The sequence below is a fragment of the Panthera pardus genome, unplaced genomic scaffold, assembly GCF_024362965.1.
Source record: "Panthera pardus isolate Hobbes unplaced genomic scaffold, ASM2436296v1 HiC_scaffold_10, whole genome shotgun sequence".
NCBI classification, from domain to species: Eukaryota; Metazoa; Chordata; class Mammalia; order Carnivora; family Felidae; genus Panthera; species Panthera pardus.
The window spans coordinates 62,538,434-62,557,095 of NW_026526655.1; the positions used below are offsets into that span (position 1 = coordinate 62,538,434).

At 35.0% G+C, this 18,662-nt stretch overlaps 1 protein-coding gene across 7 annotated transcripts in view; it reads right to left on the reverse strand.

The window, feature by feature from the left end:
- Positions 1-18,662, reverse strand: part of UBR3 (ubiquitin protein ligase E3 component n-recognin 3) — a 226,825-nt gene that overhangs the window by 14,177 nt on the left and 193,986 nt on the right. For 6 of the 7 annotated variants that reach the window (XR_008424150.1, XR_008424145.1, XR_008424142.1 and 3 more), the window contains one exon: positions 18,392-18,491. Coding sequence is in view for 1 of the 7 variants with exons in the window: in XM_053907819.1 (XP_053763794.1) it covers positions 9,667-9,792; positions 9,913-10,020; positions 15,162-15,286; positions 18,392-18,495 (463 nt within the window). In the remaining 6 variants the exon portion in view is untranslated. Of the gene's footprint in view, positions 1-9,666; positions 9,793-9,912; positions 10,021-15,161; positions 15,287-18,391; positions 18,496-18,662 lie in introns of those variants that run through there. The other variant, XM_053907819.1, reaches the window with a different exon arrangement.

Below are 18,662 nucleotides of genomic sequence, written 5' to 3' on the forward strand. Positions count from 1 at the left end.
AGTTATTTCTAATGTAAGGCACAAAAATAACCTGAGAAAAAGGGAACTACCAATGGTAGAAAAATAGCAACATTTTCATCTTTGTGACAGGAAATCCAACGATCAATAAAAATTAACAAAGATTTACATAAATGTATTTCTTTTCTCCTGAGATTCCTAGGCTACTTCATGATTACTTGGCCTGTATTTTATGAAGCAGATACTGAGTCCAAATGCAGTTCACTAAAATGAAAGAATCATAGCTGAGGAAAAATTTATGAAAGAAATAAAAAATGAAAGAAAAGTTTCCCATTCAACTTAAACAAAACAGAGTGGCAGATTATTCTAAACAAAGAAAAGTCATGAGATACTTTTTTCAAGATCAGACAGTAAATTATCTTTTTAATTTTTTCATTCTCTAATTATTTTCAAAAGAAGTGCTATATAACAAGTAAATTGGAGTAAAAGAAAATGGCTCCTAAATATGGAACATGCTCAACCTTAGGAGGAATGCTAATAAAAACTACACTGAGATATATTTTACCTAGACAAAAGATCTAGAGGCAAAAATCAAACAGTGTGATAACACACTAAGTAGATACAAGTACAGTATAGGGAAACTCTCATACATTACTGTCAACATAATTGGTACAACTTCAATTAAGGGTAGTTTGGTAACAACCATCATAACTATAAGTGCGTGTAAGGGCTGCCACAGCAAATCACTTCAAAGAATTTATTCTACAAATACAATAAAAAAAAACATGCAAAATTACTTGCATATACTATTATTCATTGTTGTATCATTTACAAAGAGCAAAGGACTAGAAATAACCCAAATATTTATTAATGGAGGACTGATTAAATAAATCCTGGTACCTCATACAATGAAATATTCTGAATCTGTAAAACAAAATGAGGAAGATCTTCATATATTGAATATGAAATGATCTCTAAGGACCCTAAATAGCCAAAGCCCATCTTGAAAAGGAAAAGCAAAGCTGGAGGCATCACAATTCTGGACTTCAAGTTATATTACAAAGCTATAGTCACCAAAACAGTATGGTACTGGCACAAAAACAGACACAGAAATCAATGGAACAGAATAGAAAACCCAGAAATAAACCCACAACTATATGGTCAACTAATCTTCAACAAAGCAGGAAAGAATAACAAATGGAAAAAAAGTCTCCTCAACCAGTGGTGTTGGGAAAATTGGACAGCAACATGCAGAAGAATGAAACTGGATCACTTTCTTATACCATACACAAAAATAAATACAAAATGGATGAAAGATCTAAATGTGTGACAGGAAACCATCAAAATCCTACAGGAGAACACAGGCAGTAACCTCTTAGGCATCAGGTGTAGCAACTTCTAACTAGACACGTTTCCAGAGGCAAGGGAAACAAAAGCAAACATGAACTACTGAGACTTCATCAAGACAAAACACCTTCTGCACAGTGAAGGAAATAATCAACAAAACTAAAAAGTAATCTATGGAATGGGAGAAGATATTTACAAACAACATTATCTGATAAAGGGTTAGTATCCAAAATCTATAAAGAACTTATCAAACTCAACAGCCAAAAAACAAATAATCCAGTTAAGAAATGGGCAGAAGACATGGATAGACACTTTTTCAAAGAAGGCATACAGATGGTTAACAGACATATGAAACATCACTCATCATCAGAGAAATACAAATCAAAACCACAGTGAGATACCACCTCACACCTGTCAGAATGGCTTAAACTAACAACACAGGAAACAACAGATATTAGCAACGATGCGGAAAAAGGGGAGCCCCCTTACACTGTTGGTGGGAATGCAAACTGGTGCAGCCACTCTGGAAAACAGTATGGAGGCTCCTCAGAAAGTTAAAAATAGAACTACCCTATGACCCAGCAATTGCACTACTAGGTATTTACCCCAAAGGATACAAAAATACTGACTTGAAGGGGCACATGCACCCCCAATATTTAGAGCAGCATTATCAACAACAGCCAAATTATAAAAGCAGCTCAAGTGCCCATTGATGGATGAATGGATAAAGATGTGGTATATATGTACAATGAAGTATTACTCAGCCATCAAAACGAATGAAACCTTGCCATTTGCAATGACATCTATGGAGCTAGAATGTATTATGCTAAGCGAAATAAGTTAAGCGGAGTAAGACAAATACCATATGCCATATGATTTCACTCACATGTGGATTTTAAGAAACAAACGAGCAAAGGGGAAAAAAATTGTCTGAGAGAACAAATTGATGGTTATCAGAGGGGAAGTGGGTGGGGAGATGGGTCAAATACGCGGTGGGGATTAAGGAGTGCACTTTCCGTGATGAACACCAAGTGTTGTATGATAGCGCTTAAATCACTATATTGTACATCTGAAACTAGTATTATACTGTATGGTAACTAACTGGAATTTAAATAAAAACTTTTTAAAAAAAGAAACTGTTTGTACTTTTGAATTTTGAAAAGTATGAATACATTACCTGTTCAAAAAATATATATTTTTCTTTTCTGCAAACATAATTATTGCAGAGTATGTTTATAATATTTAAACACTAGGAAGTATGAAAAGATATCATTAAAAAACAAAACTTTCAACCATCTCTGTTCCCTTTCGATACAAATCTCAAACTCACAATCCCAACTCCTAGGTAAGAACTGACCATAATTTTTTTTTAAATGTTTTATTTATTTTTGAGACAGAGCATGAGCAGGCGAGAGGCAGAGAGAGAGGGAGACACAGAATCGGAAGCAGGCTCCAGGCTCTGAGCTGTCAGCACAGAGCCCGATGTGGGGCTCGAACTCACAAACCGTGAGATCATGACCTGAGCCGAAGTCGGATGCTTAACCGACTGAGCCATCTAGGCGCCCTAGAACTGACCATAATTTTTTAATGTATTTTTCCAGAGTGTGTGTGTGTGTGTGTGTGTGTGTGTGTGTGTGTGTGTGTATAAACCACTATTTTTCCCCTACTGAATTTAATATAAGCATACCTTGCCTTTGTTTACTTAAAATATTTTTGAGATTTTTCCATATTAATACATAGAAAACTTTCTATTCTTTTCTTTAAAAAATTGTTTTTAATGTTTATTTATTTTTTGTGGGAGAGAGAGAGAGAACATGAGTGCCAGAAGGGCAGAGAGAGAGAGGGAGACCAGGATCTCAAGCAGGCTCCAGGCTCTGAGCTGCCAGCACAGAGCCTAACATGGGGCTCAAACTCATGGACTGCGAGACCATGACCTGAGCCGAAGACAGATGCTCAACCAACTGAGCCACCCAGGTGCCCTCTATTCTCTTCTGAAGAGTATTCCATTGTATGAAAAAAACACAATTTATTTAACAAGCTTCTCATTGATGGATACTTCAGATGTTTTCAATTTTTTTTGGCTATTTCCATGTCTATTCAGCTATCAATAAATTGATCATCCTATTATTGTACTAAAAGAGACACCTATAGATGAAGTATTCACAATTGTATTGAGATTCAAAGAGAGTACAACATGCAATATTTTAACAGTTTCTATAGACTGAATACTAGAAGAAAACTCAGTGCTTCAAAAAAAGTTTTGTGTAGCAAGCAGTAGCACAGTTCAGACGGTAATAGTTCAGATTTGGCATGCAGACTGACTGTGTTCAAATCCTGGCTGCTTTAAATACTAGCTGTGAGTCTTGAGCAGATTATTCAGCTCTGGGCCTGTTTACTTGTCTGTAAAGTGAGGACTATAACAGCCATCTCAGAATTGTTGTGGAACTTAAATGAATTCAAACGCAAAGCACTTAACAGTGCTTAGCATGTAGTCAGTATACAATAAATGCTAGCTATCAATATAAATATTCATGGCAAAACTATTGTTTGACAGAAGAGAGAAAAAAGAATTAAAGGAGATATATTAGAGCACTGATTTTCAAATGTTGGGATGGTGGTGATAATCAAGGTCCCCTAGAAGAGTCTGATAACCATTTTTTTCTAAGAAAAATACACATACACAAACATTTTACAGGTAATGCTATGGAATTCAAAAATTACCTGAAGTCCCTCTGTAAGAATTCCGGAGTTAGGGGATAAATAAGACAGGCTGCATTTAAGTAGGAGAAAATATAGGAGAACCATATAGTTTACTATAATTAGCCCTCTACTACCATAGTAGTAGAAATAGTGTTAGGTTAAGACATTTAACCAAATTAGGAAGTCTAAAGATTACTGTGGAGAGCAGAATGTTGTGCTGGAATACGTACTAGGTACCATTCTTGATGAATTCCCATGCTTACCAAAATGTTAAAAAAATTTTTTTAAATGTCTTGTGAAACTCAAGAGTCTACTGTCTATTACAAATAATCACAGAATTTATTAGCAAGGTGGATAAATGTAGATATTAATGTTCAAAAATCCAGTTGGATTTCTACATCTTAGCAACATACTAGAAAATATAATTTTAAATAATTCATTTTATAATAATAATAAAAAAGAAACAAAAAGAAATGCACAGGAAACTTTAAAAGAAGTCTCTTAGGATAGGGTACAAAAAAGGATGCTGCCTCCTTTCTTGATAAAAACCCTCAAGAAAGTAGGGATAGAAGGAGCATACCTCAAGATCATAAAAGTCATATATGAATGAACCAACACTAATATCATCCTCAGTGGGGAAAAACTAAGAGCTTTCCCCCTAAGGTCAGGGACAAGACAGGGATGTCCACTCTTGCCACTGTTATTCAACATAGTATTGGAAGTCTTAGCCTCTGCAATCAGACAACACAAAGAAATAAAAGGCATCCAAATCAGCCAGAAGGAGGTCAAACTTTCACTCTTCGCAGATGACATGATACTCTATATAGAAAACCCAGAAGATTCCACCAAAAAATTGCTACCATTGATTCATGAATTCAGCAAAGTTGCAGGATATAAAATCAACGCACAGAAATCGGTTGCATTCCTATACACCAACAATGAAGCGACAGAAAGAGAAATCAAGGAATCGATCCCATTTACAGTTGCACCAAAAACAATAAAACACCTAGGAATAAATCTAACCAAAGAGGTGAAAAATCTATACACTGAAAACTACAGAAAGCTTATGAAAGAAACTGAAGAAGACACAAAAAAATGAAAAAAGATTCCATGCTCCTGGATAGGAAGAACAAATATCGTTAAAATGTTGATACTACCCAAAACAATCTACATATTCAATGCAATCCCTGTCAAAATAACACCAGCATTCTTCACAGAGCTAGAACAAATAATCCTAAACTTTGTATAGAACCAGAAAAGACCCCCGAATAGCCAAAGCGATCTTGAAAAAGAAAACCAAAGCAGGAGGCATCACAATCCCGGACTTCAAGCTATACTGCAAAGCTGTAATCATCAAGACAGTATGGTCCTGGCACAAGAACAGACACTCAGATCAATGGAACAGAATAGAGAACCCAGAAATGGACCCACAAACATATGGCCAACTACTCTTTGACAAAGCAGGAAAGAATATCCAATGGAATAAAGACAGTCTCTTCAGCAAGTGGTGCTGGGAAAACTGGACAGCGACATGCAGAAGAATGAACCTGGACCACTTTCTTACACCACACACAAAAATAAACTCAAAATGGGTGAAAGGCACAAATGTAAGACAGGAAGCCATCAAAATCCTCCAGGAGAAAGCAGGCAAAAACCTCTTTGTCCTTGGCCACAGCAACTTCTTACTCAACACATCTCCAGCGGCAAGGGAAAGAAAAGCAAAAATGAAATACTGGGACCTCATCAAAATAAAAAGTTTCTGCACAGTGAAGGAAACAATCAGCAAAACTAAAAGGCAACCAACAGAATGGGAGAAGATATTTGCAAATGACACAGATAAAGGGTTAATATCCAAAATCTATAAAGAACTTATCAAACTCAACATCCAAAAAACAAATAATCCAGGGAAGAAATGGGCAAAAGACATGAATAGACACTTCTCCAAAGAAGACATCCAGATGGCCAACTGACACATGAAAAAATGCTCAACATCACTCATCATCAGGGAAATACAAATCAAAACCACAATGAGATACCACCTCACACCTGTCAGAATGGCTAACATTAACAATTCAGGCAACAACAGATGTTGGCGAGGATGCGAAGAGGATCTCTTTTGCATTGTTGGTGAGAATGCAAGCTGATACAGCCACTCTGGACAAGAGTATGGAGGTTCCTCAAAAAACTAAAAACAGAACTACCCTATGACCAAGCAATTGCACTACTAGGCATTTATCCAAGGGATACAGATGCACTGTTTCGAAGGGACACATGCACCCCCATGTTTATAGCAGCACTTTCAACAATAGCCAAAGTATGGAAAGAGCCCAAATATCCATCGATGGATGAATGGATAAAGAAGATGTGGTATGTATATACAATGGAGTATTACTCGGCAATCAAAAAGAATGAAATCTTGCCATTTGAAACTACGTGGATGAAATGGAGGGTATTATGCTAAATGAAATTAGTCAGAGAAAGACAAAAATCATAGGACTTCACTCATATGAGGACTTTAAGAGACAAAACAGATGAACATAAGGGAAGGGAAAAAAAATAATATAAAAACAGGGAGGAGGACAAAACAGAAGAGACTCATAAATATGAAGAACAAACTGAGGGTTACTGGAGGGGTTGTGGGAAGGGGCATGGGCTAAATGGGTAAGGGGCACTAAGGAATCTACTCCTGAAATCATTGTTGCACTATATGCTAATTTGGATGTAAACTAAAAAAAAAATGACTTAAAAAAAAAAAAAGGATGCTGCCTGTTACATCCACTGCTCAAAATACTCACTAGACATGTATTAAGACAATAATAGAAAAATAAATATTTGAAGGAAAGAGACAACATTCTCATTATTTTCAGATGATATGATAATTACATAAAGCACCTAAAAGAATCAACAGGCAAACTATTCGAATTAGTAAGAGTTCAGCAAGTGACCAGTTACAAGAACACACCAAAATTAATAGTATTATTCTATATCAGCAAGAAGTAATCAGTGTCACAGAAATAACACATCATTTAGAAAGAAACTAAAACCATAAAGCCTTTTGGGTTCACTTTATGAAGAATGTTCCAGACTTTAAGATGACAATTAGGAGTGCCTGGGTAGCTCAGTTGGTTGAGCATCTGACTTCAGCTCAAGTCATGATCTTGCAGTTTACGAGTTCAAGCCTCACATCAGGCTCACTCCTTTCAGCACGGAGCCTGCTTCGGATCCTCTGTCCCCCTCTCTCTGCCCCTCCCCCACTTGTGCTCTCTTGCCTCTCTCTCTCAGAAATAAAGTAAACATAAAAAAGATGACAATTTAAAAATTCTATGAAAATTAAAAGAAGCCCTGAATGGACATATAAACTATGTTCAATGTCTTAAAACTACATGTTCAAAGCAATTCTCATCTAACATCTTGTAGGCTATTGGAAGAAAATTGACAAATTGATTATAAAAGTATTTGTGAGAATAAATATATCGCTAACCAAAAAAATTAAATGAAAGTGACACAAAGAAAAAAATGTGAAATCTACAAAAGTTAGATTACACAGATGACAGAAATCTAAACAAAAAGAGAACTTCTACCTAAAGTTGTAATCTAACTTCAGTTGAATATATCCATATCCAAACAACCCCTCAACTTGAATATATGCAAAATTCTTTCACTCAGGTCCCAGAGATTTGTTCCATACTTCCTCCTTCTATTAACTATACCAGAAAGGTTCAAGTCTCAGAGGCCCAAAACCCAAGTACAGTGTGACTCTCTCTTCTCCCTTGACTCCCACATGTTCAACTAGCTGTCAAATCCTGACTATTCCACCTCTGTAATCTTTAATTGCTCCCTATCCTCTTCTATTTCTATTATGTCCTTCCCCAACTAGCTTTTCTGTTCCCAGGCACCCCATTCCTCACAGTCTCAAATCTGTCTAATATTAGAATGAAATTTCATCCTGAAATAAAATTTGAATCATGTCACATTTTTGTCCCAAATCTTTCAATGGTCCAAATTTCTTCATGTGAAATTCAAGATTCACTACAACTTCCCCTTAATGTATTTCTAACACTAAGTAGCACTGCTCCTTTCAGGCCTCCTAATTGATGCATTCCTTCCCTGTTCTAAGCATGTGCCTGGTGCTCTACTATAGGCATCACTGTACACCCAACCCCCAACCAACTTTCAATGCCCAGTTCAAGAGCTTCTGCTTCCAGATAATGTCCAACTTATGGGAGAAAAATAACTTCCAATAAAAACAAATGATAAAATAAACCATAAGGTAATAAGCATACAAAGAGCCACGGCCTATGGCCTTTAAATGTGAAGAAAGAAAAATTAATGAAGTAGCATATTTTTAAAAAATTAATCTCCCGCATGCTTGAAGATGCTCAGACAGTAGTTCCCCCTTATCCCAGTTTTGTTTTCTGTGGTTTCAGTTACTGGTGGTCAACTGTGGTTCAGAAACAGATGATCCATCTTCTGATATATAGTTAGAAGGTCAATAGTAACTTAACACTACATCACAATGCCTACACATCATTCACCTAACTTCGTCTCATCCTGTTGGTATTTTGTCATCTCACATTATCACAAGGGTGAATACAGTTATTTTAAGAGAGAGACAGCATTCACCTAACTTTTATTATAGTATACTCTTATAATTGTTTCATTATTAGTTGTTAATCTCTTACTATGCCTAATTTATAAATTAAACTTTATCATAGATATTTATGTACAGAGAAAAAATACATAATATATATAGGGTTCAGCACTATCCCAGTTTCAGGCATACACTAGGAGCCTTAGAACATATTCCCCATGGATAAGGCACAACTACTGTATGGCAGAAGAAAACACTTTTAAGTTGAAATTTAAAAATAAAACACCTATGAAAGAAAATCTAATGGATGAACAGTTTTAATTTATTCAATGTCCATAAATTCTGAATGTTTCAAAGACAAATGTATAGAGTTTATCTTGAATCATTTGAAAAAACCAAACAATCCAAACTATTTAATGCAATGGTCAATTACTTAAGACAGAAAGAACAATCAACTGCTTAATTCTGATATACTACAGGTTTCAAAGGCCATATATATGATAAATGTCTTAATTCCCATGGAATTAATATCAAATTCCCTGGAAACAGATGGGAGATAATGTCAGGATTATAACCCTATAAACATAGTGGTTCCCCATTCTGTCACTTTCTTGCCTACTCACATCAACCCACAGTTTTATGAAATAGGCTAAACCACTAATATATCCAAATTTTTAACTTAACTGGCTACAAACTGAGCATTTTCCTGTCCTAAAGTTATATAAATGCCATCATGTCTTCAGACAACGAGCTTTCTGATCAACATAACTTTTAAAAGGATAGAAAGGCAGATGATGATCAGTGATTAATTTATCAATATGATAAAAATAATGCTAAATATATCAATATGAATACTATGATCCTATACAAGTATTGGGCATTTATTATCACTGATCTCATCTAAAAGTGCTCTAATATCAAATATTAGTAATATCATAAAAATGAGTGGATGCTAGCAAATACAAAAAAATAACATTAATAGTAAATGTTCTAAATATTTATTCCTTTTGAGTTAGACTAACATACACTTGCATGACAGTCCTGCATATAAATACTATCCCAAATTATACCTGGCAGCTAGGTAAATCTTCCCCAAAAAGGTGGTGCTGAAGAAGGCTGGTGATTCTGAGGAAAGGTAAGCAGAAGTCCTGTAAGTATTTTTCCATGGATTCAGGAGACCAAGCAATAGGGCTAACCTAAAGTCAAAAAAGAGAATTTAAACAATTCATTCTCTAATAGATACAGCTTAAAAATTATATTCATAATGGCAACAAAATCTAAATTTTTAACAAATAATCTCTACACCTAGAGCATACCATTGCACATTCCTGAGTTCCTTCTTCATGGTATAACTTTCCTTTAGACAGTTCACTTATCACAAAGCTCAGTAACACTTCATAAGACTTTTCTGCATCACATGCATTCTGGAAGAAATGAAAAATTAGTTCCATCAGTCACTGAAAATTACAAAAAAAATTACATTGGAAAGAACACTTCTTAATAAGTAGGGGTATAGTTATGACTACATTATTTTTCACACATGTAAACTTCAAGTCCTCCAAATCTATGTACAACAGCACACCTCTGGATTCGCAAGGAAACTGGGCATGGGATTAAAACTATTGCAATACTTCTTTAAAAGACAGACATAAATTATATAATGAATGAGTAAACAAACATATGTAAATCATATATTTTGACTCAGTAATTTCCACTCCTGGAAATTCTTCCTAGGCAAATAATCTAAAATAAAAAAAATAACTAAACCCCCAAGACATTCACTGTAATACTACAATACTGAAAAACTAGAAATGACCAACAAAAGTAAAGCAGTTACCTAAATTATTCCATATCAACTCAATAGAACATTTTATAAGCAGTGAATATGACATGACAAATTTGAGCTGAATGAAAAAATGTTTATAATATGATGTGAAAAAGGCCAAAAGCAGCATATATACATACACTCATTATAATGTAAAATCATACATGCATGAAATAACATGGACCACAAACTTTTTCTTTTACAATTTCTGTCAAATTCCTTGAATGGGATTTCTTTAAAAAAATTAATGTAAAAATAAAATAGGACAATGTTGTTGTTGTTGTTGTTTAAGTTTATTTATTTATTTTGAGAGAGAGTGCGAGCAGGGCAGGGGCAGAGGGAAAGGGAGAGAGAGAATCCCAAGCAGGCTCCACTGAGTGCAGAGACCCGTGGGGCTCAATCCCACAACCGTGACATCATGATCTGAGCTGAAATCAAGAGTCAGACACTCAACCACCCAGGCTGAGCCATCCAGGCACCACATGACAATATGTTTAATAAAGAAAATCCAGATACATTAAATAACAGCTTATAAATTAATTAAGCTTAATGATGCTATATTTTTATAAGAAAGGAAAAATAATGGCTATTTATAAATTCAAATTTATATCAATAAGTTTTTATACAAATGTTTCTCTTTATATTCACTGAGATACTGGAGGTTGTTTCAAGATACAATAAAGTATAGGGGCGCCTGGGTGGCTCAGTCGGTTAGGCGGCCGACTTTGGCTCTGGTCATGATCTTGCAGTCCGTGAGTTCGAGCCCCGCGTCGGGCTCTGTGCTGACAGCTCGGAGCCTGGAGCCTGTTTCAGATTCTGTGTCTCCCTCTCTCTGACCCTCCCCCGTTCATGCTCTGTCTCTCTCTGTCTCAAAAATAAATAAAAACGTTAAAAAAACATTTCTTAAAAAAAGATACAATAAAGTATAAAATGGGCTACAGTAATAAGTTTGCTATGATGTCATTTATTCTACTCATTAACTATACTTTTTACATAGTAAAATATAAGATTTGAGTACACACTATGGGATATATACGTTTATCCTGACCATCTGATAATCACTAACAGTCCGATCTTTAGAATTTGTTACTTGACGATCCTTAGTCTTCCCCTGTGTTATTATGCTCTCCTCATCTAGACAGTAAATTCCAAAATGTCAGGAACTATGCTTTGTACTTTATATATATCCATTTGCAGAACAAAAATTTGAGCAATAAACACCTGCTGCCTACTTAATAGAATTTCTTTTGGTACTGATGGAATTTTTGACCTTGGAACTTGCCTAGATGTATCTCTTTTGGTAATAAGTTCTTTGCATTATCTTTAAGTTACTCCTCTGCTTCTTTTTCATATCATTCAGCCATGTAGTGTTATCATGTCCTGATTCTAAACTACAAAAACAGTTCTGATTCTACAACCGCACTCTTTAAATCATGTGACCTACCCCCAATGGGGGTTTAAATGGGTGATGGGTATTAAGGAGGGCACTTGTGATGAGCACTGGGTATTATATGTAAGTGATGAATCACTAAATCCTGAAGCCAATATTATCCTATATGTTAATTAACTAGAATTTAAATAAAAACTTGAAAAAAACACAAAAATTAATTTAGTCAGAGTAGTTTTTAAACAGAGTTCACTTAAACTCAAAATGTAGAAGACTCAAAAGAAAATATTACCATGATTTTGCACATATTAAAGTTTCTGGAAATATACAATTCAGCCTAAAATCTTCCTAAATTCAATATATTCTTCAGTAAAAGATACACAGAATACATAGCAACAGAAGAGTATTTCAAGTCAAAATACTTTCTAACTTATGGAAAAAAATACCCTCCAATAATAAGAAATGATGTTCAGATCATCCAGGTGAGTTACTGAGTGATAATCAGCTTTTAAGTCATTATTATCAAATATATTTTAAGAACTTTTTTTTACACATGGCAAGTACTATATCAGATCAGAAAGTTAAACATAATATACTATTCACTCTTTTGTATTGAGAATTCTTCTGATCAGATTATTAGACAAGAAAATAGTTTTATTTCATACATAATGTCTTAAGAAAGCATATTTTTATATACGTAATATATGAATTTACAAATAGGCTTGTAAAGCTTAAGAAGAGGACTTAGGAGACCATGGATGAAAGACCTAGAATCAAATCAAAAGAATCCAATGGGAAAGGTGGCAAAGGTATGCAGTTAATTAAAGAGAAAGATCAAGAGTTGAGAGATCCAACAGTTATGTGTTGGGCAGATGCTTTGTTTAAATTACAGTAGTTCTTCAAATTTTGGGGATGACAGACACTATGGATATATGCTGGATGCTATCATCCTACTCCCCAGCAAAACACCACAACACAACACAACACAACAGGACCTCAGATTATGAAATCCTGTTGTAAAGAGTCTTTTAAGAGAAATTTTAGTAACCAAAAGAACACAATTTATACTAACTATAATAATGATTATTCCAGCACAACTAAACCTTATTATCAAATTAACTCTAATATCCCTTTAAAAATACATACATGGTACCTATATTTTTATTGCCCTAGGCCAGATTACAGCTGGCAAAAATCTGTTTTCATTGGAATTATCAATACCTGAGGATAAGAAAATAGAGGGATAGAATGAATACATGAGACTCAACGAAGAAAGGAAATAAGTAAAGAAGTGGGGGTGAGAGAAGGAAGAAGGAAAGGAAGAAGGAAATGAATGAATGATGCAGAATAGTTGAAAATCACAATGATGTATTTCATTCCTTGTAATATTGTTTCTATTATTTACCAGCTGCTGTGTACCTAAATATTTAGATCTATTACAGAAAAAGCTAGTGACATGTGGCAAACTAACCAAGAGAACATCATATTGTTTTTATTTGCTAAAAGCAATTTATATGGCTATAAACTTCTAAATTTATGTTCTGATAAGAATATGCCTTACATTAAATGTTTCATTAACTGTTTTTTTACATAGCTAACAATTATTAAATTGAGAAAGAAAATTGATAGAACAGTTACCTAAGTTCTATCATAGATTTACAATTGCCTGATTTTCTGTCATTAGGTCTCATTTTAGTAAACAATCAGATGAATAGATTTAGACCCAAATTATATCAGAAAATGTTTCAAATGTGTACTGTTTCATGATTAGACAGCTTACTAAAGAAAACATATGTAAACAATGAAACAGCACAGAAACCTAATATACCTTATTTGAATACTAACAATCCAAATATCAGATTACAGTGCAGAGAAATTGTAAGAATATTAAAAAAAAAAAAAAAAAAGAAAGAAAATTGCAGAAGGCAAAATTATCCAAGAACAAACTAGGAACAAGGAGGAAAAATCACTAAGGGAAAAGATATATCCATTTTGAGAATTTAGAATAAGAGAATTTTAGAAATAAAGGAGCTCTTATAAATTATATAGTCCAAATCTCTCAATTACCTTTGAGAAAACTAAAATTCGGGAAGTTTATGTCTTGACCAAAAAAATAATAGCTCTATTTAGTGGCAGGAGCTCAGCCTAGTATTCAGGTTCAGTGTCCAACCAATATCCCTAATTAAGACATTATGAGCTTGGTGGTGATACTATATTAATTTTTTTTTTTTTTTTTTTACACCAAATCATGGTTTGGGAGTAAACTAGTGATAAAAGTAAAGATTACATTGAATACATTTCATGTATTTATCATGGATTTTCTTTCCTTTGACATAAGTAGATGTGATTTTTTTTTAATGTTTATTTTGAGAGAGGGAGAAAGAGCACAAGTGGGGGAGAGGCAGAGAGAGAGAGAGAGAGAGAGAGAGAGAGAGAGAGAGAATCCCAAGCAGGCTCCAGGCTGTCAGTGCAGAGCCCAATGTGGGGCTGGAACTCACGAACTGTGAGATCATGATCTGAGCCAAAATTGAGAGCTGGACACTTAACCTATTGAGCCACCCAGGCGCCCCATGATTTAAGTAGATAATTGGAACCTTTCAAAGAGGTTTGAACCTATTGAAGAGTCTATAAACCAATCAAGAGGTTCAGTTAACACTACACTTACTATTTTTTCCTACCAACTTCCCCAAATACACCCTGAAGTAGTTTTCTTATTTTACCTACCTCTAAGCCAAACCACTCAGTCAGTTCTTCGGTTCTATAGTATCACATTTGTTCTCAAGTCACTGAAAACACTTACATTTAACTAAACTTGGACAATTTTTCAAAATTGTTTATGTAATTTTAACTTGAGAACTTTAAATTTGTAAGAACTTACACATTTTTTTAAGATAGAAAAATTAGTATTTAAAGAAGCATAATTAAGAAAAGGTTAAGATTTTTAAATTTATAGGTGACACATCAAAAGCCATCTTTGGACTGACTGCAAATAGGAGCAAGCAGAAGAAAAGATGACAAATAAGTAAAATAGGTAAGTCTGCAGACATTTTATTACTTACTCACTGCGTTGGTACAATTTTCATAACTTCCCTAAGTTTAAGGCTTACAAGCAAAAGCAAAACAAAACTGCCCAAATAAGAAGAGGAAAAGGCCAAGGTTTAGAGATAGATGAAGAAGACTTCACCATCCAAGGAAACATTTTTAACTTTGTTTAACCTGAAGGTGCTCCATTTCCAGTGGAAATACTATTAATAACTCATTTTGCCTTTCAAACATCTAATCTCATTCATTCATATCTCCAACTTAAATGAGTTCACCAAACTATAAATGACAAATTCAGACAAGACACCAACCTTTTTGAGAGCTCCCGTGTGTTTCCAGGCTAACCTATCTTCCTCATTGCATTTAACTGAAAGTGCCACAAGAGCTTGTGTGTATAGTAGGGTGAAAAGCACCTTCACAATGCAGGTGAAGTGGTCTAGAAGAGAAAGAGAGGATCATTATTTCTTTGGAATCTAGACATTTTGTACTCAAGATCATTTCACAAATACATCTTTCCTTGAACATGTAATTGGTTTTTGTTCAACACTTCACCTAATAAAATGAAATTATAAGGTGATATTATATTTGCTACCCACCTGATCTGAAATTATGAAAACAAAATTCCTTTATTCATCCACAGAATATGTAAATGAGAGGCATTTAGCACAGCGTAAAGTGTGCTCTGTTTTAGACGAACAGAGTGCTAATGCCACTCAAGCTGTGTAATGTTGGCAAATCCCCTTCCTGATCATTATGTACTTAACAATGATGTCTGAGAACAGTGTTAAACCAACACTTCATCCACTTCTAATATTATATAAACCTTATAAGGAATATCATATCGTATCATATTATATATAATACAAAACTTCTAAAGTTAAAAAAAAAAAAAGAAAAGAAATCCCAGTATTTTAGCCACTCTAATTGAGTTTTAAAACTCAATTTACAACTATAACAATGCAAAAACAATATTAACAATACATAAAATGCCTGGTAGCTTCTGGCACATATTAGGTACTTAATAAATGGTAGCTTAAAAATTACAAGTAATATTTACATACAGCTAATAACTTAGAAAATTTCCTCGAATGTCTCATTCAATCCTCGTAAGTCTCAGTTGGACATCTGAGTTTCAAAATGATGTGCCGCTGATAACAAAGCTAATAAACATCCAGGTCTGAACTTAAATCCATATAGATGATTTTACTGCAGATTCAGTATTCCTTCTATTATATTATGCGGTTCCCCTAATAAATGGATACTACCATTTAGTCAGTTGCTGGGGTCAGAAACTTGTAGATATCCTTGATACTTTCCTATTTCATTCTCCCCACATGAAAAAAAATCACCAAGTCCTGTCAATTCTACTTTAAAAATATCTCGAGTCAATTCTAAAATCCTAGACCAGGCTTCCATCCTTTCTTGCCTATGCCCAAAATTCCAGCCCTAAGTAGTTGTGTTCAGGGTGCCCCAAGACCACTTCCAGGCTTGATGATTCACAGGAAGGCTCACAAGACTCAACATACAGTCCTATGATTCATTATAGCAAGAGCTATAAAGTAAAATCAGCAAAGACAAAAGGCACATTGGGTGTAGTCCAGATGAAATACAGAGTTCTTTACCAGTATTCTAGCACAGGGCATGCTTAACTCCTCCAGCAATAAGTTATAACAGACTGTGAGATATAGACACCAGGAGAGCCTGTTAAGAAATTGAGTGCCCAAGTTACTGGGGGAAGTTCACACAGGCACCCTTTGCCTAGCACAAACTAGGTTTTTAGACTCCCAGGAGGAAAGCAGGTGTGTTTGGCATAAACCACTGTTTGTACAGTTTAGGCATAGTGACCCACTCCCATCAGTTCTGTGGACGGTGGGGGTGGTAGAGACCCTTCCAAAATCAAAGTTCCCAGATGCCAGTTAAGTGCCAACCTTGTAAGCAGGCCTTTCAAAAGTTAACAGGTCTTCTATGTTAAGTCTTTCTTGCACAGTGGTTTATGTGCATCACCTCTTAGTCCCCTGCAATCTTTTTTATTTTTATTTTTTACAGCCAGACTCATCTTTTTAATTTTTTTTAAATTTATGTATTTATTTTGAGAGAGAGAGACAGAGAGACCAAGCAGGGGAGGGTCAGAGAGAGAGGGAGAGGGCAGGCTCTGCTCTGTCAGCACATAGCCCGACACTGGGCCTGATCCTACAAACCAGAAGATCATGATCTGAGTTGAAAACAAGAGTTGGACACTCAAGTGACTGAGCCACCCAGGCACCCAAACTGATCTTTTTAAAAGAAATATCTAGCATCCTTCTACGGAGTCTCTGTACAAGCTGAAACACTCTTTCCTTCCTCAAAGCCTGGCTAACTCTTAGGTGACACCTTAAAGTCACTTCCTAAGGAAAATCTTTCCTGATGTTAAAATGAGTACGTGTGAGTGCATACACATGCGAGCCTTGTCTCTTACTCATGTTGATGACTCGGGGTGGGAACTTATAGCTGAGCCAGCTGTGGGATTTTTCTAACTGGAGGTAAATGGAAGGTATAAAAATGTGAGTCTAGAAGTGTCACAGGTCATGTTCCTAGTCTATGGCAGACTGTCTAAAGTAACACTGAATAAAGCAGATCCATTAAGACAAGAAACCTAAGATGCCAGCATCCAAAGTTCTGGTTCTGGTCATTCCCGAGACTACCCTTAACTCCTACAGTTTGGTTATGTGAGTACATTAGTGCTCTTCCTTTGTGCTTATAAACTAGCTCTAAATGGATTTCTAAATGTCCTAACACCTAGGTGCTGAACATATGCCAGGATAAAGACAATAAGAACTTACAATCTAGAGAGAGAGAGAGGAAGAGAGAAACAGAGAGCTACATGCATACACATGGTATACTGGGAGAAAATAAGAGGAGGAACTAACCTAATTCAAGGGCAAGGCATAGAAAAAAAAATAATAAAGCTTTCTATTTCAGTGAGGAAAGTTAAGTCTTGAATGATGAAGAGAAATAAGCCATAATAAAGAAGGCAAGGGGGAAGGGAAAGGTAAAGAAAGGGGGATTCCAGATAGATGAAGCCATTTTTTGAGGGCACAGAAAAAGCCTAAGGTTTACAAGAACTGTAACAAACCAAGAAACAGACTCCTAATTATAGAGAGCAAATTCATGGTTACTAGAAGGGAGGTGGGTAGGTGGATGAGTTAAACAGGTGACAGGGATTAAGGAGTATACATGTGTTGAACACTGGGTGATGTATGTTAGTGCTGAGATACTATATTGTATGCCTGAAACTAATATTACTCAGTATATTAACTAGCTAGAATTTAAATAAAAACTTTTAAAAAGTGGGCAAAAGACATGAACACTTTTCCAAAGAACACATCCAACAACAACCTTCATTTCATTGTCATCTTCTTTTAGACATATGAACTATTTACTACTAATAAAAAAATAGTACATTTACCTCAAAACATTTCCAGCAGACTGAATATTTGTCCCCACTATTTTTAGAATATTATATATACTATATAATTTAAGAATCGGAATTATAAAGACATACCTTTGCGTAAGGGTTGTGGCATCATTAAGATCTGGATGAGCAAAAGGGATGTAACATCATGATAAAGAATTGGAACCTCAGGCTGTTGTTCTTCATTTCCCTGCCTAAAAAAATGCATAATTACTTTAGACAATATTGCATATCTTTTCTAATTCATTTTATATTTCACATATATGTCTAAGGAACAGAAATTAAACTTTCATAAACAATTGAGAAATCTCAAAAGAAAAGGTTAGGGGCCATGTTTTTTGCCTAAAAGTATAATCTTTTA